The sequence below is a fragment of the Gorilla gorilla genome, chromosome 2 (assembly GCF_029281585.2).
Source record: "Gorilla gorilla gorilla isolate KB3781 chromosome 2, NHGRI_mGorGor1-v2.1_pri, whole genome shotgun sequence".
NCBI lineage: Eukaryota > Metazoa > Chordata > Mammalia > Primates > Hominidae > Gorilla > Gorilla gorilla.
In genome coordinates this window covers 22,179,206-22,205,058 of record NC_086017.1, presented here as the reverse complement: position 1 = coordinate 22,205,058, position 25,853 = coordinate 22,179,206, and the positions used below count along the sequence as shown (strand labels likewise).

General features: G+C 37.4%; 1 protein-coding gene across 6 annotated transcripts in view; it reads right to left on the bottom strand.

Annotated features, from left to right (window-relative positions):
* Positions 1 to 25,853, bottom strand: part of PPARG (peroxisome proliferator activated receptor gamma) — a 146,100-nt gene that overhangs the window by 41,449 nt on the left and 78,798 nt on the right. For 5 of the 6 annotated variants that reach the window (XM_031009722.3, XM_031009721.3, XM_055381018.2 and 2 more), the window contains 3 exons: positions 13,268 to 13,495; positions 11,710 to 11,879; positions 492 to 630 (listed from right to left, as the gene is read on the bottom strand). In XM_031009722.3, the coding sequence (XP_030865582.1) occupies positions 492 to 630; positions 11,710 to 11,879; positions 13,268 to 13,493 (535 nt within the window). In that variant the 5' untranslated portion in view covers positions 13,494 to 13,495. Of the gene's footprint in view, positions 1 to 491; positions 631 to 11,709; positions 11,880 to 13,267; positions 13,496 to 25,853 lie in introns of those variants that run through there. The other variant, XM_055381019.2, reaches the window with a different exon arrangement.

Below are 25,853 nucleotides of genomic sequence, written 5' to 3'. Positions count from 1 at the left end.
GGAAACGAATACTCGTCTTTGCATAATAAACAGCAAAAAAAAAAAAAAAAAAATTAAATGAATCTAAATTCTCATATGCCATTTAAAGTTTCAGACCCAGACATCTTCAGGATTTTCTTACATTTAAAGCAGAACGACACTACTGATACACAAAAGTAAATTTTAATTCTGTTTTTAATGCATGAGGCAATATAAAAATTAATCATGATGATCATTATATTTGTTCTAACACTAAAGTTTTTCCCATAATCCCCCAGATTTTTCAAGTCTCTTTTCTCCTCATGGCAGATGCCCAACCACAGAGAGAAAGGTTCTATAATAAAACTTTAAAAACACTGACCTAAATGAGAAATGTTTTATCGGCATGCAATATTCTAAATTCTGGCATTTGGTGGAAAAACTGTACACATTTTTGGCAATGGCTTTAGTGTCCACTGGTCTGGCAGCTATAATGAGAATAATAAAGTATATGGTGATGACTGTTTACTTACCATTATGAGACATCCCCACTGCAAGGCATTTCTGAAACCGACAGTACTGACATTTATTTCTACTTTTTTTGTGGATCCGACAGTTAAGATCACATCTGTCATAGATAAGCTTCAATCTGATTGTTCTCCGGAAGAAACCCTGCAAAGGGATAAAAAAGAAGCAAATTTTAAGTCTTTATGACACATGGAAGTAGCAACCTACAGCGAAAGGTATACTGGCCTGGGAATCAGAAAAGGCAGGTTCTTGACACGATTCTGTCACTGGTGACTTTAGACAAGTCACTTAACCTCTCTGGAACTAAATGTTCTTTGCTATAAAATAAAGAACCAGAGGATCTCCAGGTCCCTTTTTTAGCTCTTAGACACTGACCACATCCAGCTGCGGCTTTCATTGGATCTTGGCTCTACATTTGGTTTTCGGCATGCTCTAAGAAGTGCTCTGGATTTAATGTAATGCAAATAAAACACCGTGTAATCAGTTAAGTCTCTCTGCAAATCATTCCAACAGCATGCCCCAGCCTTTGTAATTGTGCTAAGCAGCCTGGCAAAGTTATAATCATTTCATTCTAAAACATGATCAAGGCCAATAAAAATCCACATGTGGATAATTTTTTTGGAATTCTCTATGTTGCATAATTTCCTGCAGAATTTGTTTCACTTATTTATGTTGTTTAAAGTGTGCCCCATCATTGTTGTGGCTTACAGACAGAAAGACACTATGGGAATAACATGAGAAGTAATCAGATAAATCCTCACAAAATTGACTGCTATCTCAAAATGGCAAATATGTCAATTTGAGGCCTACTGAATATTCTGCTATATTTACATCTTTGGAAAGAGCTGAAAAAAATCGAATTGGACGTGTTTTCTGACTCCATTTTTTGGGTTCATCATATTCCTATTCATTTCTATTGTGTTCATCTTCATAAAACTTAATTGCTAATTCTTTCAAATGTATCTGGCCCTGTTTGGTGCAAAAAGCACTGCATTAGTATTGCTTTGGTCATTGACATGCATTTTGACTTTCTCCAAACGTCCATTTAGAACTCTGGATGAGTATGTTCTGATTACTTGACAGCTTCATTTAAATAATTAATAGCCATCTCTAAGCCAGCCTGTCCAAATTGAAGTCCTGACCCTCCCCTACAAACTCACTTCACTTGCGGCTTTCTCCATCTCAGCAGACGCAACGCCATCCTTCCAGTTTCTCAAGCCAAAATCCTTGAACTCACTCTTGACTTCTCTCTTTCCTCAAGAAGAAAGCTTTCTCTAAATACACACTTGCCTATTTCCTTCATCGCCTTCAAGTTTTGCATCTCACCTTCTCAATGGGGCTAAGCCAACCTATTTAATACTGTGGCCTGTCCCTGCCCCACCTCTCTTCTGGAACTCTTGATCTTCTTTACTCTGCTCCAGTTTTTCTCCTTTCCAATAGCACTTATGACTTTCTAACACACCACAGAATTTACTTATTATTGTTTTAGTGTTTATTTTCTGCCCCTCCCTCATGGCTCAATTAAAATTATAAGTTCTTCAGGGGCAGGAATAGTCTCTTATACCCCTGGATGGAATCCAAATGCCTATGATAGGGTTAAATTAAAATTTGTGGAATTAATACAGATGTCACGTAACTTCCTTTCTGGGCCTCACCTTTTTCAACTATAAAATGAGAAAGCACTTCCATCTCTGGTAGTTTGTGATTCCCAATTGTGACTGAGATGTTACAAAGGCGATAGGCTTGACAAAGTAATCATTATTCTTAATTTTGGGTTTGTCATTTCCTTGATCTTTAAGAAAATATAGGCTGGGTGTGGTGGCTCACACCTGTAATCCCAACACTTTGACAGACTGAGGCGGATTGATCGCTTGAGTCCAGGAGTTCGAGATTAGCCTGGGCAACAAGGTGAAACCCTGTCTCTATAAAAAAATACAAAAAATTTAGGCAGGTGTGGTGGCATGCGCCTGTAGTCACAGCTACTACTCTGGCGGCTGAGATGGAAGGATCACATGAGCCCAGGAGGTCTAACTGCAGTAAGCCAAGCTATGATTGCACCACTGCACTCCAGTCTGGGTGACAGAGTGAGACACTGTCTCAAAAAAAAAGGAAGAAAATACAGCTTTATCACCTACTATGTAAAACAAAATAATATACTATTTAATTTTGTTTGTTTTGAGGCTTTATTAAGTGGTATTATACTATATGTAGTTTTCTGGGACACTATTAAAATTTGGTATGAGGTTTCTAACATTTAAGTTCTTGTTAGTGAAAGACTATGATTTACTCATTTTCATAATTATATAGTATTCCATTGGATGACTATACTATAATTTATTAACCTATTTGTATGTGGATGGACGTTTGAAATGTCAATTTTTTGCTATTATGAGAAGAGTTTCTCTAAATATTCCTGTAAATATTTTTAAGTGGCATTTCTGGGTTGTACAATGTATGAGTATTAAAATTTTACAAGATAATGCCAAATTGTTTTCCAAAGTGGCTACCAATTTACACTCCCCACAAGCTCTTTATGAAAACTGTGGTCTCTTCCACATTTGGTGCTGTCAGACTTCTTAATTTTGACAACCTGAAATGTATAAAATTGAATTTAAATCTTGATTTGTATGTCCCTGGCTTTTCACTTCCCAGTTTCTAACTTTCTTTTCCTTAAAATTGAATTTTAGACTTTTTAAAAAAATATGCTAGATATTAATCTGTTGTCTGTTACAGATGTTCAAATATCTTCTCTGTTTGGCTTACTATCCTTGAAATATACTTTTTCAGTATTTTTGTTTTTTCAACCAATAGATATTTCATTTCACTCTTTTCGCTTTGTTTTTTGTTTTGAGACAGAGTCTCGCTCTCTTGCTCAGGCTGGAGTGCAGTGGTGCTATCTCGGCTCACTGCAACCTCCACCTCCCAGGTTCAAGCGATTCTTGGGCCTCAGCCTTCTGGGTAGCTGGGATTATAGGCATGCACCACCATATCTGGCTAATTTTTTTTTTTTTGTATTTTTGGTAGAGATGGGGTTTCACCAAGTTGGCCAGGCTGGTCTTGAACTCCCGGCCTCAAGTGATCCACCCACCTTGGCCTCCCAAAGGCCTGAGATTACAGACATGTGCCACTACGCCTGGCTCACTCTCATTCTTGAGAGATTACCGAGTACTCAGTTATTTTCTCTTAACACTTTGAATTCCATTATCCTTCTGCTTCCATTTTGCTGTTGAGAAGTCTCTTGTCAATTTACTTCTAAGGTGATCTACCTTTTCTCTTTGGTTGCTTTTATACTCTCTATTTGTCTTTAGTATTCGGCAGTTTAACCGCAGTGTGTTTGGGCATGAATTTCTTTCATTTACCTTCTTGGATATGTTGTTTATGCATTATGGCTTCACATATTCATCAGTACTGGACTCCAGTTAGATAAGTACTAGACTTTCTTATTCTAGCCTTCACATTTCTGAATGCCTCTTTTTTTTTTCCATCTTCTTCTCACTACTTACTCACTAATATTGATTGCCAAAGTAAAAATCAGAACAGAAGCAAAATAACATGGAAATATGTAATTACACTGGCAAAAGTAAGAACAAACATTTCTCACTAAAGTTCATTAGTGAGAGCAGTTCTGCACTTTACTCTTCCATTGATCAGTGAAGAAGACATACCTCTTTAATATTCAAAGATCCTATGAATCCTTCAAGAACTAAGAGCCTTCAAATTCCAGCAGATCCTGGATAGGGCATATTCTTTAAGACACTGTTGCTTTCGTTCTGGTAATTTCTTTGCATATCTCTTTCAGTTTCAGGTTTTTCTTCTGCTGTGTCCAGTAAGCTATCTAACCCTTCCACTGAATTTTTATTTCAATAATTATACTTTTAACTTTTAGAAGCTTCACCTTTTTTTCACTTGGTTTTCAAATCATCCTGGTTATTCCTAATAGTTTATTGTTGCAAGCCTATGCCCTCTTCCTTTAAATAATTCATAACAGCTTTTTTATATTCTGTATCAGGCAATCCCAATTTCTGCTTTCCCCAGGTAGGGGAAGAGCTGGAAGTCTGTATCAGTTTTCCTGTTGATGATGAATGTCATTCAAGATGGTTAGCTTCTCACATGCTTGCTGATATTATTTGGAACTAGTTTCTTGACCTTAAACTGGGGGACTCCTACAAGGTCTGAATTAGGAATTCAGTAGCCAGGGGTGCTACTGACTTATGACTATTTCAGACACTATTGAGAATCCTGGCTTAATTCAGAAGCCCTACACTCAGCTCCTTCTCACTGATTGCTCAGAAAACTGCTACAGCCATCCGCCTTTGGGGAAATGCTCACCACTGTACCTCTCTGGGCATCTATAATGGGGAAAACCCTGACCTGCTAAGTGTGCCTGCAGCTCACAGCTTGGAACTGAGGGTATGTTTGTTTCATTGATGTTGTTTTGGAGAGTTTTCTCTACCTCTTGTGAGATCAGCAATGTCTTAAAGAATATGCCCGATGTAGAATTTGCTGGCAGTTGAAGTCTCTTTAGTTCTCAAAGGGTTCTGAGGACCTTCAGATATCAAAAAGTTTTTTTTCACAGATGAATAGAATGCTGATGTATAGAACTGTTCTCATTGATAAATGTTGGTGAAAATTTTGATGTTTGCCATTGCGATCATAGATATTTTATGATATTCCTTGACTTCTCTTTTGATTCTTGCTTTTTAAAGACTAATATTAGTGGGCGAAAATGCTACTTGGCTAGCTGACAGCTGGATGGCTCACAGAGTGCTCAGTTATTTGGCATGGTTAGGAGAGGAAGGTTTTTTTGATAAGAGAATTATTGATCCCTTCCTTACACCATATACAAAAATTAACTCAAGATGGATTAAAGACTTAAATGTAAGACCTAACACCATAAAAACCCTAGAAGAAAACCTAGGCAATACCATTCAGGACATAGGCATGGGCAAAGACTTCATGTCTAAAACACCAAAAGCAATAGCAACAAAAGCCAAAACTGACAAATGGGATCTAATTAAACTAAAGAGTTTCTGCACAGCAAAAGAAACTATCATCAGAGTGAACAGGCAACCTACAGAATAGGAGAAAATTTTTGCAATCTACCCATCTGACAAAGGGCTAATATCCCGAATCTACAAAGAACTTAAACAAATTTACAAGAAAAAAACAAACAACCCCGTCAAAAAGTGGGTAAAGGATATGAACAGACACTTCTCAAAAGAAAACATTTATGAAGCCAACAGACATATGAAAAAATGCTCATCATCACTGGCCATCAGAGAAATGCAAATCAAAACCACAATGAGATACCATCTTACGCCAGTTAGAATGACGATCATTAAAAAGTCAGGAAACAAACAGATGCTGGAGAGGATGTGGAGAAATAGGAATGCTTTTACACTGTTGGTGGGAGTGTAAATTAGTTCAACCATTGTGGAAGACAGTGTGGCAATTCCTCAAGGATCTAGAACTAGAAATACCATTTGACCCAGCAATCCCACTACTGGGTATATATCCAAAGGATTATAAGTCATGCTACTATAAAGACACATGCACACATATGTTTATTATGGCACTATTCACAATAGCAGAGACTTGGAACTGACCCAAATGTCCATCAATGATTGATGGATTAAGAAAATGTGGCACATATACATCATAGAATACTATGCAGCCATAAAAAAGGATGAGTTCATATCCTTTGCAGGGGCATGGATGGAGCTGGAAACCATCATCCTAAGCAAACTATCACGAGGACAGAAAACCAAACACTGCATGTTCTCACTCATAGGTGGGAGTGGAACAATGAGAATGCATGGACACAGGGCGGGGAACATCACACACTGGGGCCTGTCAGGGGGTGGAGGGTTGTGGAAGGGATAGCATCAGGAGAAATACCTAATGTAAATGACAAGTTGATGGGTTCAGCAAATCAACATGACACATGTATACCTATGTAACAAACCTGCACGTTGTGCACATGTACCCTAGAACTTAAAGTATAAGAATAATAAAAAAAAGAAAAGATAACCTCAAGGTTATGGTTTTATTGCCCTGTAGAACATTAACCATTCTGAATCTTATCTCAGGATTCTTTCTTTCAGTGACTATATATTCTTGGTCCTTCAAGTTCTTCTTTGAACTAGATTTACCATCCTGCTTTTCCCTTGTTAATGGGTTTTAAATAAATCTTTGACACATGTTCAAAAAAAAAAAAAAGAATTAAGTTTAACTCTTATAATGGAAATTTCTGACATGACTCAGCTGATGCCTTTCAAAAGTGTATCACATTTTTTGTGATGATCCAAGGTCTTTCAATGAATAATCATTCTGAACATTATACACTGTATATGTAAATAAAATCTTGAACTGAATACACAGATCCTAGCATGCATCTTGGAACTTGCTTTTACTTTTTTTACACCGAGTTCATGATAACCTAGTGTTTTCTTGTTATGTGACTCAAGGAATCTAGAGAGGAAGATGTAAGGATATTATCGAGTGCTTTTCTGTAAAATTATTTACCGATTTACAGAACAAGGCTGGCTTCTCCAAATTTTCTTCATATTACTGATGAAGAAACACTCTAATAACACTTTTTTATTATTTTAGAGTCCATAGAACAACTACATTTTCAACAACTTACTCTTCTGATGATCAGGAAGTCTGTGATGTGGTGTGTTGGAGATGCATCAGTCACCATTTGAGAAAATTGTTTTGTGTATATATTTATTCTAATGTCTGCACATTTGTCTGCTAGAAAGTAACAGACAAATTTTTCATATCATTTGAAAAATTTTCTTTGATCTCTCCTTAATTGCTTTAATTTTAACAAAACATCAGGGACAATGAGACCTCAGAATGGTGTTGTTGATTTTACAATGAAATTAACAGCCCTGTGCTGGGCTTGCAGTTGGCTTTCCCATGAAGCAGTCTGGCCCCTGGAAGTTGGATTAATAAGCTACGACTGGCAGGTGAGAAGAATTAAAACTCTTTCTGAAGTAGGGATGAATAGACATACAAGTGGCTAACAAGCATACGGCATTCTTTTGTATACAGAAATACAAACTTAGATTACATTGTATTGTATGGTAGACTGTATTTACTTATATCTTTAGGTACGGCTATGGTTCCAAAATGATCTTTCACTAAAGATAAAAAATAGGATGGAACTTACCAAAGAAAAAAATATGTCTCCAACATGTAAACAACAAATAAATGATAGCTTTCCAAGCTCTAAATTATATATATCTTTCAGTTGCTAAAGGTTTTATTTTACATAAGTTTGCAATATTAACACACCCAAGAATCTGTAACTATTTCACCTTAATTCAAACCCAATCTACTCATTCTCATCTGTCTGACTGAATTTTTGGCAAGAATCACTAATATAAACCTGTTCCATTTACATTGTAAAATTGTTTAGGAAGATCTACCAAAAATTGTTTTATGCTGTGTTTATTCTTTTCAATCCATAGATAAGCCTGCAGCTTTGTGGTCAACTGTATTTTAATTATGAATATAACCCACATTCTACTACAACAGCAAATGTGAAGCTTCCAAAACACCTCTCAGAAAATACATGCAGATGAGTTAAACACATTTGATAATTCCATTTTCCTGGCTTTTTATTGCGTATTGGTTATAAGCTAAGGAGATGTCTTTACTGACAGCCACTGGTCTAATGCAGCAGTATTCAGAATGTGGCAGCAATTTTGTTTAGTTTCAAAGTAGCAAAGAATGAGTAACTGCATTTCTTCAGAATGAGACTGAAGGCTTTATGGTTGCAAGATTCCTTTACTCTTTTTAAAATTATAGAAGACCCCAAAGAGATTTTGTTTATGTGGGCTATCTTTACTGACATTTATCACACTAGAAATTACAACTGAGAAATTATTATATACAAGAACACATAAGCAAACATTCCATTAGCTACCAGAGCTATGTCATCATCCTACATCATGTAGCTTCCAGAACACTCCACATACACTCCTGAGAGAATGAAAGTGAAAAAAGTAATAAAAATCATTATTATGAATATAGTTTCAACTTCATGGATGCCTTGAAAGGGTCCAAGCCCCAGACCACACTTTGGGAACTGCTGATGTATACTTTAAGAAGCCAAATGATAATGTTTCATTACGTAACCACATCCTACCAATATCATCTGAATCATTTTATAGATGAGAAAACCTGAGTAGGATGTGGTTAAATAATGATATATGCAAATGTACCTCACATAGTATCTGGTACATACTAAGAATTCAATAAAAATCAGAATAAGAACTCAAAAAAAGTTTCTTTTTTCGACCCATCATCCATTTAGGAATCAAGATGTCCTAATTCTTTCCTAACTGCTGTTCTATATCTTTATGCCGAATAAAAACCCCAGCCGAGGCAGGGTTTATTTTATAAGGTAAATATTTATGAACAATTTATTCTGTGCAATCAGTATATAATAAATGCTATTTTATTCATTGAGTATATTAAAATTATTTTAAAAGACTGCATATCAAAATATAAGTGGATTCACATATTTTCTTTATATTAAGTAGTATATTACTAAATGTTTAAATTTTCCAAGAATAATATTTTTCTTATTCTTACCTTTAAAATGTGTAGATGTCTACTTTCCCTTTCCAAGGGAGTAAAACCTTCCTTACATTTTAGTCTAAGAATTCTGGAATCCACATTTTGGATGGTTTGCAAATTACTGCAGGTTAGTATACAATACGCTTAGTTTTCTTCTATGTTTGCTTTTTAATCTATGATAGGTTAAGGACTCCCCTAGAGTCTTCAGGTTTTATTAAGTATTTTTTCTCCCTCTCTGCTTTCTACCCTTTCTAATCGTAAGTTGAAGGCACTTGGATTTCCTCCTCTCTCTTCTCTTTTTGCAACTCTTCTTCCCTGATTGCTTTTAAGTTTTAGTGCCCTCAGAACTTAGATTTATCACTATAACCAACTACTGACAATGTTCTTGTCTTTCCATTTTCAGCTGTTTTCGGTAATGTTAGCTTTCCACAAATTTGTGACTAATAGGATTATGGTGGAACTATTTGCTTAAAAGTTTTAGTTTTCTAAGTGCTTTACTAGCCCATAAAAAACAATAACTTATTGTGGAACCTTAAACCAACCATGCTGTTTTTATTTATTTATAGTTGTAAATTATCAACATGACCAAAACAGAATGGTGTCTTCAGATAAATATGGCTCAGAATTTAGCAACAGTTTACTCACTCAAAAATGGTATCCAACTCAGTAAAAATAAACTCTAACTCATTAAATAAAACCACAAAACACTCAATAAAAAATCTAAGTCAATAAAATGACATGTTCTTACTACTCATTAAGATCTTAGATAATTGACTTAATACAATGATTTCATATAAGGTCATAAATATTTTAACTTGGTTTAAATTACAGAACGAACGGGTTTTAGTGTTTTAAATGAAAGCATCTCTTGCCAGATTGTTTCAAAGTGTCATTTTGAAATTACAGAACTTAGAGATGAATAAGACCTTGTGTAGCCAATCTAACTAAGTCATTTTACATATGGGGGGCCTGATGAAGGATACAATGTGTATGTGACTGGCTAATGACTTTGGAAAGTGGCAGAGCTGACCTCTGGTTTGTCCCTTTTCACTGTATTAGGTTGCCTTTAGAGTAAAAACTGTTTCAATTGAAGGGACTTTAGAGATCATGTAATTCAGTGTCATTTTATTTATTTACTTATTTATTTATTTTTTTTTTGGAGTTAGGGTCTTGCTTTTGTGACCCAGGCTGGAGTGCAGTGGTATGATCATAGCTCACTGCAGCCTTGAACTTCTGGGATCAAGGGATCCTCTTACCTAAACCTCCCAAGAAGCTAGGACTACAGGCATGTGCCACCATGCCTGGTTCATTTTTTAAAAATTTTGTAGGGATGGGGTCTCACTATGCTGCCCAGACTGGTCTTGAACCCCTGGGCTCAAGCGATCCTCCTGCCTTGGCCTCCCAAAGTGTTGGGATTAGAGGCGTGAGCCACCACACTCAGCCACAATCATTTTATAGATGAGAAAACCTGGGTAGGATGTGGTTAAATACTGATGTATGAAAACGTTACCTCATACAGTATTTGGCATGTAGTAAGAATTCAATAAAAATCAGTTTCCTTTTTTGGCCCATCATCCATTTAGGAACCAAGATGTCCTAAAGCTTTCCTAACTGTTGTTCTGTATCTTTACGTTGAATAAAAAGCCCAATAAGCAGGTGTTTATTTTATAAAGTGAATATTTATGAACAGTTTATTCTGTGCAATGCATATATAATAAATTAGTACTATTTTTGCATTGTATATATTAAAATTATCTTAAAAGACTGCATATCAAAATATGAGTGGATTCACATATTTTCTTAATAATTAAACAATAAATTACTAAACGTCTGAATTTTCCAAAATACCCTTTTCACAAAGGAAAGAGATGAGGATAAATAGTATCTCCTTTCCCACACTGTTATACCTCCTTACCTGTCCGTGTATGTGGCTCACATTCATGCTGGAATAAGGAAACATGAGGCACTGCTTTGAGAGTCAACACCACCTAAGGAGTCAGGGTCTAGACTACAGTCTGCCACTTACTAAGGGATGACCTTGGCAAGTTTTACTAACCTGTAATTTCTACATCTGCAATGTGGCCATAAAGAAGTCCAATCTTATAGGATTGCTCTAGGGATCCAAAGATATGCATATATAAATAATCTGTAAAATCTTTTGTCTATACAATATTACACGGTATAGCAAAAATAAATAAATAAATAAACAACTAGAGAATGCAGGAAATCTGCATCCTGGTTCCAGGTCATCACTGTCTTGCCATGACACCTTGGAGAAGTCACCTTTTTGTAAAAATCTGCAAGATGCAAGGATTAAATTAGATCAGTGTCTCAAAGAATCAATTTGGAGAAACGAATGTGGGGCAAAGCAGCCCAACTTTTATCCACTTTCTTAGGCTTTCAAATATTATATCATCCTTTGGGAGGCTGAGGTGGGAGGATCACTTGAGCCCAGGAGCTCAAGGCTGCAGTGTGCTAGGATAGCACCACTGCACCCTAGTCTGGGTGACAGAGCAAGATACTCTTCCATGAAGAAAAAAATTCATATATTGTATCACCTAAAAAAGGGGTTCTGTTGAAATGAAATAATAAAGTTTCAACAATTTATTTGAAGACTTTTTTTTTAATTACCTTGCATCCTTCACAAGCATGAACTCCATAGTGAAATCCAGAAGCTTTATCTCCACAGACACGACATTCAATTGCCATGAGGGAGTTGGAAGGCTCTTCATGAGGCTTATTGTAGAGCTGAGTCTTCTCAGAGTAATAAGGTGGAGATGCAGGCTCCACTTTGATTGCACCTGCGTATGGAGACATGTGAGAGGATAATTATCCCATGAAAACAGTCCTAAAAAGGCAACAGGGCAAGCCACCATAGTACACCTTCATGCTGTATTTGTATTGTTTCAGTGTAAAAGCACAGTGGAACATGAAAAAAACACTGGAGTTAAGGCAAGAAAAAGAAGGGTTTGTAATCACAGGCAAGTTATAACATCTCTAAGCCTCACCTGTAAATATAAAATGGGAATGAGAATTAAGTCTGTGGTTCTATGACCCCCAGTACCCTGCAATACTACAGCTGTAACAGACAACATAGAGGATTTGAGACAAGGAAGCTTATTTTGCTAGGATATGTTCTGTCTTTGGTATTCATCACAATATTAAATTATACATTTTATTTAAATATTCCATTTTATAAGTACTTTGAAACAACTTGCAAAAGAACCACAGAAGGAACACCACTGTGAAAAGCTCATGGTATGCCTAGCTTGAGGTGCATGAAAAATACGAGCCCAGGTTACCATTAGTGTTCAGTCAAAGGAGGTGGTTTGTGAAATAATCTTTGACAGAGCGTGGCGGAACTTATGGAAGTAAGCCCTACCTTTTACTAGTTAGGCTCAGGGCTACTAAATTTCCATATTAGGCTCTAACTGAAAACCGCATAGATAAATATAACTAAGCATATTATTTATCTTTAAAAGCCACTAGAAATACAGGAAGTTCTTACTTGTCAAGTAATGACTGCCAATTACATAGTGGTGGCTTTGGAAAACCAGCATGTCAGCCCACACATGATAAAAATCAAGGAAATAGCATCACAGAAATACATTTTATCTCAAAAAGTGCAGTTCTAGTTTTTCTTGAGTCTGATGTTTTGATGTTGATTTAGTTAATGGCATGAAAATTTATCAATAGGCTACAATGTTAAAACTAATTTGTGCTCAAAAGTAGGTTTCAGTATAACTTCTGAAAGGACATACTAGAAAAAATGTACTGTAGTAGCAGTAATATAGTGAAGATAAGTTATATAATACAAAGTGACTTGGAATTGTTACTTATTAACTTATAAGGGGCCAAAATAATTCAAAGTTTGGATGATGGACTCTTAGCCTGAGATACAACTGACAGTGTAATCAAGGTAGAAAATGTCCCTAAGAAGGAAGTAAGCAAGAAAGGAAAGAAGAGAGGAAGGAAGGAGCGGGGGAAGGCAAGATTGACCTGGTGCCAGCTCCCTTCCTGGCATTTCATAGATACCTAATATTTCATGGATAAATGGGTGAATAAATGAATAGTGAATGCCTTCTCTATCAGATTTCTAGTCTCTGGAGCATTATTTATTACAGGGTTACTGAGAGATGAGTCCAATTCTAGTCCCTAGTAGTCTGAAAAGTGAAAATAAACATCATACTTTGGTACTCTTGAAGTTTCAGGTCATACTTATAATCCGCAACCATTGGATCTGTTCTTGTGAATGGAATGTCTTCATAATGTGGAGTAGAAATGCTGGAGAAGTCAACAGTAGTGAAGGGCTTGATGTCAAAGGAGTGGGAGTGGTCTTCCATTACGGAGAGATCCACAGAGCTGATCCCAAAGTTGGTGGGCCAGAATGGCATCTCTGTGTCAACCATGGTCATTTCTGAAAGGAAAAATAGACTAGCTGTGAAGGTAAGTCCTAGAGAACACAGCAATCTCACAGAGTTTCAGAAAGAGAAATGAAAAGAGTCTTTGGCAAAGTAATCTCATCTGGGCGCTCACAACAACAGAAAAGAACATAACCACCTTCTTAGTGCTGTCTAGGCTGTTTTATGATAGAAAGGAAGTCACCCTTTACCCAGGTATCATAATAGAGGATCCTGAAACAGTGCAGATACATACAGTGTATCCATATAAATGCCTTTTTGCCAACAGGCCTGCTCTCATTATCTTCTACATTAGGTCATCAATTGAGTCTGTTAATGACTGCTGTTATTTATTTAAAATTTTGTCCAGCTTTATTGAGTATAATAGACAAAAATTTTTAAACTTAAGGTATACAGGCCAGGCACGGTGGCTCACACCTGTAATCCCAGCACTTTGGGAGGCCGAGGCAGGAGGATCACCTGAGGTCAGGAGTTCCAGACCAGCCTGGCCAACATGGCGAAACCTCATCTCTACTAAAAATACAAAAATTGGGCGGGTGTGGTAGCACACCTGTAATCCCAGCTATTTGGGAGACTGAGACAGGAGAATCACTTGAACCTGGGAGGCAGAGGTGGCAGTAAGGCGAGATCACACCACTGCATTCCAGCCTGGGTGACAGAGCAAGACTCCACCTCAAAAAAAACCCAAACCAAAACAAAACAAAAAAACCCCAAAAAACCAAAAAACAAACAAAACACTTAAGGTATTCAATGTGATGTTTTAATATACGTATTTACTATGAAATGATTATCATAATCAAGGTAATGAACATATTCATCCCTTCACAGTTACCTTTTTGAGTATGAATATGTGTAGTGAGAACACTTAACATCTACTGTCTTAGCAAATTTCAAATATACCATACAGTATCACTAACTATAGTCACCATGCTGAAGGTGACCTATACTTAGGTCTCCAGAACTTATCCTGCGTAACTGAAACTCTGGCTGATATCTCCCCGTTGCTCTCACCCTCCAGCCCCTGGCAACCACCATTTTACTCTCTGCTTTTATGAGTTCGACTTTTTTAGATTCCATGTGGATCATGTGGTATTTGTCTTTCTGTGTCAAATACCACCCAGTTTAATTCTCTTAGCATAACGTCCTCTAGGTTCATCTCTGTTGTCGCAAATGACAGGATTTCCTTCTCTTTTTAAGGCTGAATAATATTCTATTGGGTGTGTACATATACATCTGTATGTGTATATATGTATGTGTGTATATATATACAGATATATACTGTGTTTTCAAAAATCCATTCATCCATTGACACTTAGGTTGATTTCATATCTTGGCTATTGCGAATAATGCTGCAGTGAACATGGGAGAGCAGATAGCTCTTCAACATACTGATTCCATTTCACTTGGATATATACCCAGAAGTAGGATTGCTAGATCATATGCTAGTCCTATTTTTAATTTTTTGAGGCAGTCCATTCTGTTTTCCATAATGACTATACCAATTTACGTTCCTGCCAACAGTGTACAAGGGTTCCCTCTTATCCACATCCTTGCCAACACTTCTTATCTTCTGTGTTTTTGATAACAGCCATTCTAATGGGTGTGAGATGATATCTCACAGTGGTTTTGATTTGCATTTCCCTGATGATTAGTGATGGTGAGTACCTTTTCATATATCTGTTGGCCACTTGTATGTCTTCTCTCTAGAAATGGATATTCCAGTCCTTTATCATTTTTTAACTGGGTTATTTTTTTCTTGCAATTGAGTTCGTTGAGTTTCTTATATATTTTGGAATATTAATTCCATATCAGATGTACGATTTGCAATCCATAACTTCATTTCAGATGTACAGATTCCCCTATTCTGTAGGCTGACTTTTCACTTTATTGATTATTTCCTTTGCTGTGAAGAAGTTTCTAGTTTGATGCAATCTGTTAATGATTGTTTTTAAAGTGTGCACAGGGTTCCAGGACAATTTTACTCTCTTGAAATTAGAAGCCCAAAATATTTTTCTCTTTAGGATGAAATTTTTGCTATTCTACTTGTATTTATAATGCTTTTGTGCAATAGAAAAGTTGGCAAATTAAATTTAGGTAAATGAACTTCTTCTTTAATTGCATCCTAAAATAATTTTGTTCTTAAAATAATACAAAAATAAAAAAATTTTAAAGGGAAAAATCACTCAATTATTACTTCTGTACTATGAAAAATTACTCAATAATCTTTTCTGTGGATACACCTTTTCTTAAAGCGGAGTAAGTTTTCCCCACATTGAGAATAGAAAGGTTAGAGAGATATGTGGAAACATTTGATCACACCCGAGAGTGTCAAAATCAGACTCTGGCCCAGCATTAATTTTAAACCACCCCCAAAACAAAAACAAAACAAAAGAGAGATAGAAACAAGAAAACACATAAAAGACAGAGGAAAAATGCTTACATGGATTCTAAGGCCACACAATAGCACGTTTCATGAATCATTTGCCTAATATCACGTATGCCACATGCATTTTTCTAAACACGATTTATTGTCACAGTAAGTGCAACAAAACTCTTTTGGTTCACTTCATGTGAACTTGTGAGCCACCGAGTGTGTAGACTGGAAAACTTTCTGCAATAGGTACCTGCACTCTGTTTACCTGAAACCAGTTCATTATTCAAAGTGGTGCCAAAAAAGCAGTCATAGGTATTTTAAATGTTAACTCTGTGGTCAAAAACACCAGTGGAGAGCTGTGTAAATTTAGGACTGCTCACACTGGAGACAGAGATGAGCTGCTCATAAACTCCAGGATTCATCAAATCATAGGCGTATCTTTCTTGTTTGCAGTCATATCCCCACTGGCTAACAAAGGGCTTGTCTCATAGTAGGTGCTCGTTAAATATTTATTTATTAAATACTAAATACATTGATGACTTAACGAGATAGCTGTGAAGTTTCAGCAGAAGGGGCAGGGAAGGAGGGAAGCAAACTGGTATTGATCAAGCACTTCCCATGTGCCCGGTACATCCTACCTTTTCTTCTGCATAATCTGAAATATTATTCCCACTTTATAGATAAGCAAGCTAGGACCAAAGAAGTAAAGTGAATTGTTCAAGGTCCTCTAGCTAGGAAGTAGAAGATGCAAACTCAAGACTGACCCTGAAACTCTCTTCTGTATATACAGTATTCTCTTGATTCTCTCATTGATGAAACAGGCTTATGGAGGAGGGGCCACTCTCCTCTGTGTATCTGTGCATGGGCCTCTTGCTTTTCCTTTTTCTTTTCTTTTCTTTATTTATCATTTTTTTGGAGCAATTTTATTTTAATGCTCTCACTTTAACACCACTTGCTTTTTCTTACCAAGCAGATTGCCAAGAAATTCACTCCAAAGGCAAACTTTTGCATGAGTTGAAGCTTGAAGATTTCGGCTGTGATCTTCATAAGAAAAAATGCCCTGAGGCCGGGTGCGGTGGCTCACACCTGTAATTCCAGCACTTTGGGAGGCCAAAGAGGGTGGATCACCTGAGGTCAGGAGTTCGAGACCAGCCTGATCAACATGGAGAAACCCCATCTCTGCTAAAAATACAAAATTAGCCGGGCATGGTGGTGCATGCCTGTGATCCCAGCTACTCGGGAAGCTGAGGCAGGAGAATCGCTTGAACCCAGGAGAGAGAGGTTGCGGTGAGCTGAGATCATGCCACTGCACTCCAGCCTGGGCAACAAGAGTGAAACTCCAACTCAAAAGAAAAAAAAAAAAAGCCTTGAAAATATAAACAAGACTGGTCCTGTGAATGTGCGTTTGTGGTTTCAAGAGGACTAATTAGGTACCGTATGGGTTCACATGTCTATCTACATAAATAAGTACCCAAACAACCTTAAGTTATCTGTGTTTCAGTGTCAACACTGCACACCAAAAAGGGGAATGTGTACTGGTGATAGTTAAAGGTCGTTCTAGGTCTCAATGACATCCAGAAAAAAGTCTGTGCTCCTAAGGACAGGGCACCCATCCAACTGTGTCCTTTGTTTCAAAATTCGTCCAAACCTGTCTAACCCAGGTCATTCCATTTACTTTGTCTGTCTCCTTGGCAGGCTTAATTTTCATTTCTGTATCTACTTTTCTTAGTATAACTTATTTTCATATTAAAGTATATTTCCCTTGTCTACACTGTAATACCCACAAAGGTGGGTTTATCACTTATTTCTCACTATGCTATTGCAAAGTTTTCTGCATACAGAATAAAGGCTGACAAAGTGAGTTAAAGGTAGTGAATATGCTTTTGTATGAATACTGGGAAATGAAAATAAGGATGCACAAATATCTGGGGTGGGAGAGAAATTGGTTGCTCATGATTTTACTGGTTTAATTTTGCTTTGTTTCATTTTTAACATACAATTTCAGTGACTTCCTATCAATCACAGCCATGCTGCTTTCTTTCCTCTCTCTCTCTCTCTCTCTCTCTCCCACCCCCCCAACCTCACTTTTAAAGAGACAGCATCTCACTGTGTTGCCCAGGCTGGTCTCAAACTCCTGCGTTCAAGTAGTCCTCCTGGCTCAGCCTCCCAAACTTCTGGGAATATAGGCGTGAGCCACTGTGCCCAGCCAAAGTCATGCTTCTTATTACAAAAGTCATATCCCTAGGGGTCGTGTATTATATTGTGGAAATTTTGGGAAAATTTTTAATGTGAAAATAGCCATCTATGTGTTAAGGAAAGAAGGAAAAGTTCATGTAATTTTAAAAAATATTATATGAAATTCCTAGAAAACTCTGTACTTGTAGTACATCTCATGGCTAAAAGGATGCTGTTTTCTGTTTTTGTTTTGTTTTGTTTTTCATAGTAGCCTTTACTTTTGTGAGAGCAGTTTTAGGTTTACATAAAAATTGAGCAGAAAGCACAGAGCTCTTATAATAGCCCTTCCCCAGCCTCCTGTCCCCTCTACAAAGCATGGTTTTCCCCTATTACTAACACCTTGCACAGTGTAGTGTACTTGCTATAACTGATGAACCAATATTGACACATTATTACCACCTAAAGTCCATGATTTACATCAAGGTTTGCTCTTTGTGTTGCATAGTTCTACATTTTTGTTTTGTTTTGTTTTTGTTTTTGGTGGAGTCTCGCTTTGTCACCCAGGCTGGAATGCAGTGGCACGATCTTGGCTCACTGCAACCTCCACCTCCCAGGTTCATATGATTCTCCTGCTCCAGCCTCCTGAGTAGCTGGGATTACAGGCGTGTGCCACCATGCCCTGCTAATTTTTGTATTTTTAGTAGAGAAGGGGTTTCACTATGTTGGCCAGGCTGGTCTTGAACTCCTGACCTCAATCGATCTACCTGCCTCTGCCTCCCAAAGTGCTGGGATTACAGGTGTGAGCCACCATGCCCAGCCAAGTTCTATGGGTTTTGACAAAGACATAATATCATGCATTCATTAGAGGATCACACAGAATAGTTTCACTGCCCCAAACATACCCCATACTCCACCTATTCATTCCTCCCTTCCTCCACCCAAGAATGGTATGGTTTTGCTGTCCTCTACTAGTAAGGGCATACTGGTGGAAAAGCAGGAGAAACACTGGCCTTTTAGCTTGGCATTCAAGGCCCTCTATGTCTCAGCCTTAACTTACTTTTTCAGTCTTATTTCCACTGGTTATCCCAGACCTCGCTCCCATTCTTGGCATATCTGGTGGCTGGGCATATCATACTATCTGCCCAGGTTAAACATGCCCTGCCTCTTTTAGTCATACAGGTTACTGAGGCTGCTGTATCTTCTTCCTACTCCTCACCTCTTCATGCCACAAGCCTGCTTGTCTTTCAAAACCCAGTCCAAATGCTACTTTCTCCGTAAAACCATCTATGAATCCTCCAACTTAAAAACACTGCATTCTCTGTGTTCCCACAGCACTTTGTACCTCCTCCTTTAACTCAGATATAATTATCTGGATAACTATCTCCACCATTAGACTTCCAGTCTGGAGTAAAAGGACAGCATCTTATTATTCTATTTTCCCATGTGCATATTCTATGCACAGTTGTTTTTTTTTTTTTTTTACCAAATTCTTGCCAATTGATGATCATATTTTATGCAGAAGAGTAAATTTTCATTTTGCTACTAAAGATGGAAAAATAACAATACTTTCTCAATAGTTTAGTTTTGTTAAGACTTAAGTTCTCTCCAAAAAATGTTAATCTTCAACATTATCAGTAAAATACAACTTAAGCCATAAACATTCCCCCTCAACGATGTATATTCAGTTTTTTCTCTTTTGCTGATTACAAGAGGAAGGTTGTGGTCCTAGATGGTTTTCTTATTTTTCTAAGTTGAAAGGACAAAGTAAGAAAGAAAAACAGCTTGCCTCTTCATCTCTATGAAAACATTGCCCAAACACACTTTTCCCCTTCCCCTCTGCCCTTCTCCCTTCCCTTTTACTCTGGGACACCTTGACCTAAACAACATTATTCCATGGACCATAGTTACTGGGAGGCACAGTGGTTCCCTAGACATTTTATTTTATTTTGACTTAGAGATGGGTCCAGAAAGCCTGCTTCTAATTTTGTCTCTAGAAAACATAAGCTACTGTTTCTGCCAAGCTGTAAGTTGAGGAGGTGTTTTTTGTTACTCCGTGCAATTACCCATGAAAGAACAAATGAACAAAATATTTGCATGAACAACAGCCCTTCTCAGTAACAAGAACGTGTCTTAACTCCCTAGCTGGTGACACTGAGTTGTGTTGCATCAGTGGTATATCCATTAATTTCACAACCTTTAGAGTGTTTCAAGCAGGCTAAAGTCTTTAGGCAGAACTTGTGAGCAAAGGACATGGATGTGTGCCATTATCTTAGACCTTCAAACTTGGCTTTAAATGCTATTATAGTCAATGCGCAGACTTTTCACAATACTGAAAGGATGAAGCAGTTCAACAAAAATACAACCAATTTCATGCAAAAATAAAGTAACTTCTTTAATCTGATAGGCATTATTATTTGGGAGTATGGAAGTGGGTTGGAAAAGATGCTAAATTGTAAAATTGAACACCAGAAATATATGCTTTACCTTTGGGGTTTTATGTTGTCCCTTATGAAAAGAAAAGAAAAGCTATGATTAGAATAGCTGGTAAAATGTTACATCTTCTTCATATTTACATTAGCTAATACTAACAGGACACTAAATCTGTGCAAAGTACTACGCCAAATACTGTGCCCGGATTGTGTCATTTAATCCTCACAACCAGCCTGAGGAAGTAGGTGCACTTATAATTTACCTTAAAGATGGGAAAACTGAGGCATGGACCTGGAAGTAAGTAACTTGCCTAAAAGTACACAGTAACTAAGCAGTAGAACTGGCATTGAATCCAGATGGTCTGAAGCTCCATAGCCCACACTTGTGACTTTACACTGGATACTGGTTAGAAAAACATTATTTCTTCCTGATCTTCCAGTTTTATATTAAACAATTATTTAACAGTTCCAACAAATCTTCACTGAATACCTATGATGTGCCAGGCAGGCAGGGGGGCAGGGGATGTACTATGAAGAGTAACTCTCAAATGAAAGCTTTATTGGAGAAATGTGTTCAGCTAGGCAACAAGAGTATGTACCTGAAAAGCCTTTCATAGGTCCTTTGTAGTTTTGTTGGAAATGACCTTAAAAGACACTTAACCGCCGATTTTTCAATCCCTTCTCATTTGTTTCAGGTTAATGTCATGGTACTCATAACTGTGGTTCCAACTTGTTTATCCAGCCCATCCTTACTGATTCATGCAGATCAAGATCACTCTGCAGTGTAAACTGACCTGGGAATTTACTAATTCCTCTCCCATCATGACCGCTGACATCCAGAGACAAGAATCATCCTGAAACACTACAGCAGAAAAGGCTGTTTTGAGATCATCTGAGTTCTCATTTGACAGATAAAGAAAATGAGGCAAAGTGACCTGCTCAGGGTTTCCTGGTGAGCTAGAGGCTGACTGGATGGGAGCCCAGCTTGGCTCCTTTGAGCCTGGCATTCTCAGCGCTGTGTTATCAAGTTGTTACTACATGTAAATACACTGAAAATGGGACTTTTAACCTTTGCCACTTTTCACAGATCCAGATTTATTTTTTGGGGGTCTTTAGTGAATGTGTATGAATGTCATCAAATTTATGAGGGAAAAAGTCTCATGTAAGGAACCATTTCCTGGATGGCAAATTATCACAGAATAAAATGCGAAGAACTAAATCTGTAACAGAATTTGTTTCTAACAAGTCATGAACTCTGAATTAATCAAAAGGCGTAGGGAATAGTCTCGAATAGTCTAATAAAGTAAGCATTATCTTGGTTTGTTTTTACATAGTAAGTACAGATATACAAATGTTGTTTGTTTGCTTTGTGCCGTTTGCTGTTTTGAACATTAACGGTGAAGAAGGATGGGCACAGCTCCATGTCAGATGCCCAAGGTTCCAATCCAACCCTATTGCTGGAAGTTCGTATCTCTTCATATCTAATTTCCATCTGTAGAATATTAATATTGTCTCCCTCCTAGAGTTGTTGTGAGGATTAAATTAGATAATGTATGTAGAGCACTTACCATAGGGCTGGATACTTAATAAGTTCTCAATAAATATAATTAATATTAATAGTATAACAGTAATTTGTGTACACATTAGTCACCAGAGTACTACAGTCATATAAAAGGTAGGCTAAAAGCCTCCAACACCACCACTAGGGGACAGGAAGAGGAAGAACCGCCAGCAAAGCCCTATTGTTTAAACAGGACTACGCCTAAAACAGATGTCCTGTTTTAAAGGCCTCTGGAAAAGGAGAGTCCACAGCTCCTCTTGGTTATTCATTCCAATGCTTAATTGCTCTTTAGCAGCCAGGAAAGTCTATGTCTTATCTGGCATTTCCCCAACTGTGTTATACATATGTTAATAATGTTCCTTTAAAAATAATTAAAAACAAAACAAAAAAAATCTGGTGATCAAGTAAACTTAGGCAATGCTAGGTTAAGCAAGGTTAAATAGGTTTACTGTGAGACTTCTTAAACTAACAGGCTAATGTTCACGAGAATACACAAAAGAGAAAAAAGCACAGTGTGCAATATTTGAGGAGTTTAATATGTGATGGAATATGGTTTGAGAAATGATGATCTAACCTATGTTGAAGTTTGCGACTATCTCTTTTTTCCCATTTTTTAAACATATAGTTATCATCCTCTGCACATTTGCCTTTTATCACATGTACTTGAAACGTATTCCTGAATTGTTCCTCATTTTTTCTTTAACCTTAGAATGACTAAGATCAAGGATTTATGTTGGTTAAAACAGTAACAAAACCCAAGAGACAAAGGATTTCTTAAACCACACAGAAAGGAACACTGTCAAGATTAATACCCCTTCTACAGAGATGATCATAAGTACTTCCTGACAGGAAAAAAAGAAGTACCATAGAAAGGATCAGGAATCAGAATGACACTGAACTTCTCAACAGTAACACTGGAAGCTAGAAAATCAATAGAACAATGTTGCCAAAATTCAAGAGAAAAAAAAATTTCCAACTTAGAATTTTAGACTCATCCAAATCGTCCATCAAGTATGAGAGTAAAGACATTTTCAGAACGATAAGGCATCCAGAAAAGTTACCTCCCACGTACTCTTTCCCAGAGTTCTCCACCAGAACCAAGGAAGAGAAAAGATGGGACCAGGAAACAAAGGATCTGAAAGACAGGAGAGAGGTGGAAGGTAGCCCCAGGCTACAGATGCAGAGCAGCCTAGAGAAAATGCAGAAGGAAGAAGGCCAGGTGGGATCACCTGAGAAACCAGAATGCTCGATATGTTTGACCACTTTCAGAGGAGTTTTTATTACTCTGTTAGAGAGTTTGAGGATGAATTTGTGATGAGTACATAGCAAGAAATGACAACAAAATGAGCAATGACTAAGTGACAAAAATTAACTCCAGAAAAGTAAATAGCTAAGCAGGAGAGGAAACAGAATCATAGCACACTGTTTGGCTCAACCTTAAGCAGCACTTTCAGTTACTACAATGTAAGCACAGACAACTGATTTAACCCCAAATTACAAGTAACTACATTGTGAAGATGGAGGGGAGGGAGAAGTATGTGTTTTGGGAAAGGGAATATGGTAGTAAAAGGACTAAATTATTATCTCCCACAGTAAGAAGTCAATGGATAAGAATACAATTTTAAAAATAATAGTATAAGTTATTATTATTATAATTATTTTTGAGACAAGGTCTCTCTCTCTGTGGCCCAGGCTGTCATGCTGTAATGCAATCACAGCTCACTGTAGCCTCAAACTCCCGGGCTTGAGAAATCCTCCAACTTCAGCCTCCCAAGTAGCTGGGACCACAGGCATGCACCACCACTGCTGGCTAATTTTTGTATTTTCTGTACCGACGAGGCTTCACCATGTTGCCCAGGCTGATCTCAAACTCCTGGGCTCAAGTGATCTGCCCATCTTGACCTACCAAAGTGTTGGGATTACAGGCGTGAGTCACTATGCCTGGCCATTAGTGTAAGTATGTTATTCTAGAAATAGGAAGGTAAATGCCAGAAGAAATATGTGAAAGAGGTAAAATCACTGCCTATGAGGAGCGGGATCTAGCTGTGGGAATGAGTATCTCTTCTTCACTGAAAGCTGTAGCTATGTACGAGTGTTATTTAGATAAAGGTGAAAATTAAGCTAAAATTCACTATCTTTTAATTATAATATCTTTCCATGATTTCTCCTAACAGAGGGAGTAACTCTATTTCTTGCATGTGTTACCATCCTCTTAAAAGGAATTATCATGCAATCATCTGGAAAATTGGAGAAAATTTTAATGTAGTTTCAAGTAGAATGAAAGAAAATCAGAAAATGGTTTTGATGCTTCAGCAACAAATGGCTCTCCTTTTGACTCAAGCATTTAAAAAATAAATTCTACCAACTCACTTCTTTTCCTTCACATAGTATCCTGAGTTTTGTTTAGTGAAGGAGGAAAAGACTCTGGAACCCATCAGCAGAAATACAATTTAGTAACAATAGCTAACAATTATTAAGTGCTTGTTGTAAACAGTCCTATGTTGTTATACACAAGTATTATTACCACCTAACAGATTAAAAATATTAGACATAAAAAGGTTAAGTGACTTGCCCAATGTTAAATAGGTATTGGGGCTAGAGTTTAAATTTTGTCATGGTTTCTCTGAACATAGAATCTTTTACTTTGGGCACCATGAATTAAGAAAATGATTAGAGGCTGGGCGTGGTGGCTCATGTTTGTAATCCCAGCACTTTGGGAAGACAAGGTGGGAGGATCACCTGAGGTCAGGAGTTCGAGACCAGCCTGGCCTACATGGTGAAACCCTGTCTCTACCAAAAATACAAAAATTAGCCGGGCGTGGTGGCGCAGGCCTGTAGTCCCAGCTACTTGGGAGACGGAGGCAGGAGAATCACTTGAACTCGGGAGATGGAGGTTGCAGTGAGCCGAGTTCATGCCAGTGCACTCCAGCCTGGGCAACAGAACAAGACACTGTCTCGAAAAAAAAAAAAAAAAGAAAAAGAAAAAAATGAAAACTGTTAGAAATTAACTATTTGGTGTGTCATTTGCTTCTTCAATATAAACAAATGTATTTTCATTTTATTGTCTACTTAGACTATATTCAAAACCAAATTCAATGTTTCTGCAGTTTGATTTCCCATTGATAGCTTTGAGATTGAAACATTCCAATATGTATCTTTAGATGCAAATTTCTTTATAATAAGCCAGAAGGTCTCACAGGAAATTTTCAAATTCAGATCAACAAAGGGTATTAGAAAGACCATGTTTTTTATTATATTTTATTTAAATTACTATTATTTTTTGAGGCAGGGTCTCACTCTGTCATGTAGGCTGGAGTGCAGTGGCACAATTATGGTTCACTGAAGCCTCGACCTCCCTGTGCTGAAGTGATCCTTCCACTTAAGCCTTGCAAGTAGCTGGGACCACAGGCATTCACCACCACATTCATCTAATTTTTTGATTTTTTTTTTTTTTTGTAGAGGCAAGGTCTCATTATGTTGCCCAGGCTGTTCTCAAACTCCCGGGCTCAAGCAATCCTCCCACCTCAGCCTCCCAAAGTGTTGGGATTACAGGCATGAGTCACTATGCTTGGCCCATGTTCATTATCAAAAGCATATTTTCTCTTGCATGAGCCACATCTTGTCTAGGGAGTTTGCTTACGCTGGTCCTGAGGTATCAGGACACAGAAAAGATTACAGGATTATGCCCTCACCAATATAAACATTTCTTCTGCTTCCTCAGCAAAAATTCATTATGGTCAAACTAGCTCAAGCTTGGTTCCTCTGCTAAAAGTACTTTCATATATTTCTAAAGGGAGATATTACTAATAATCTAA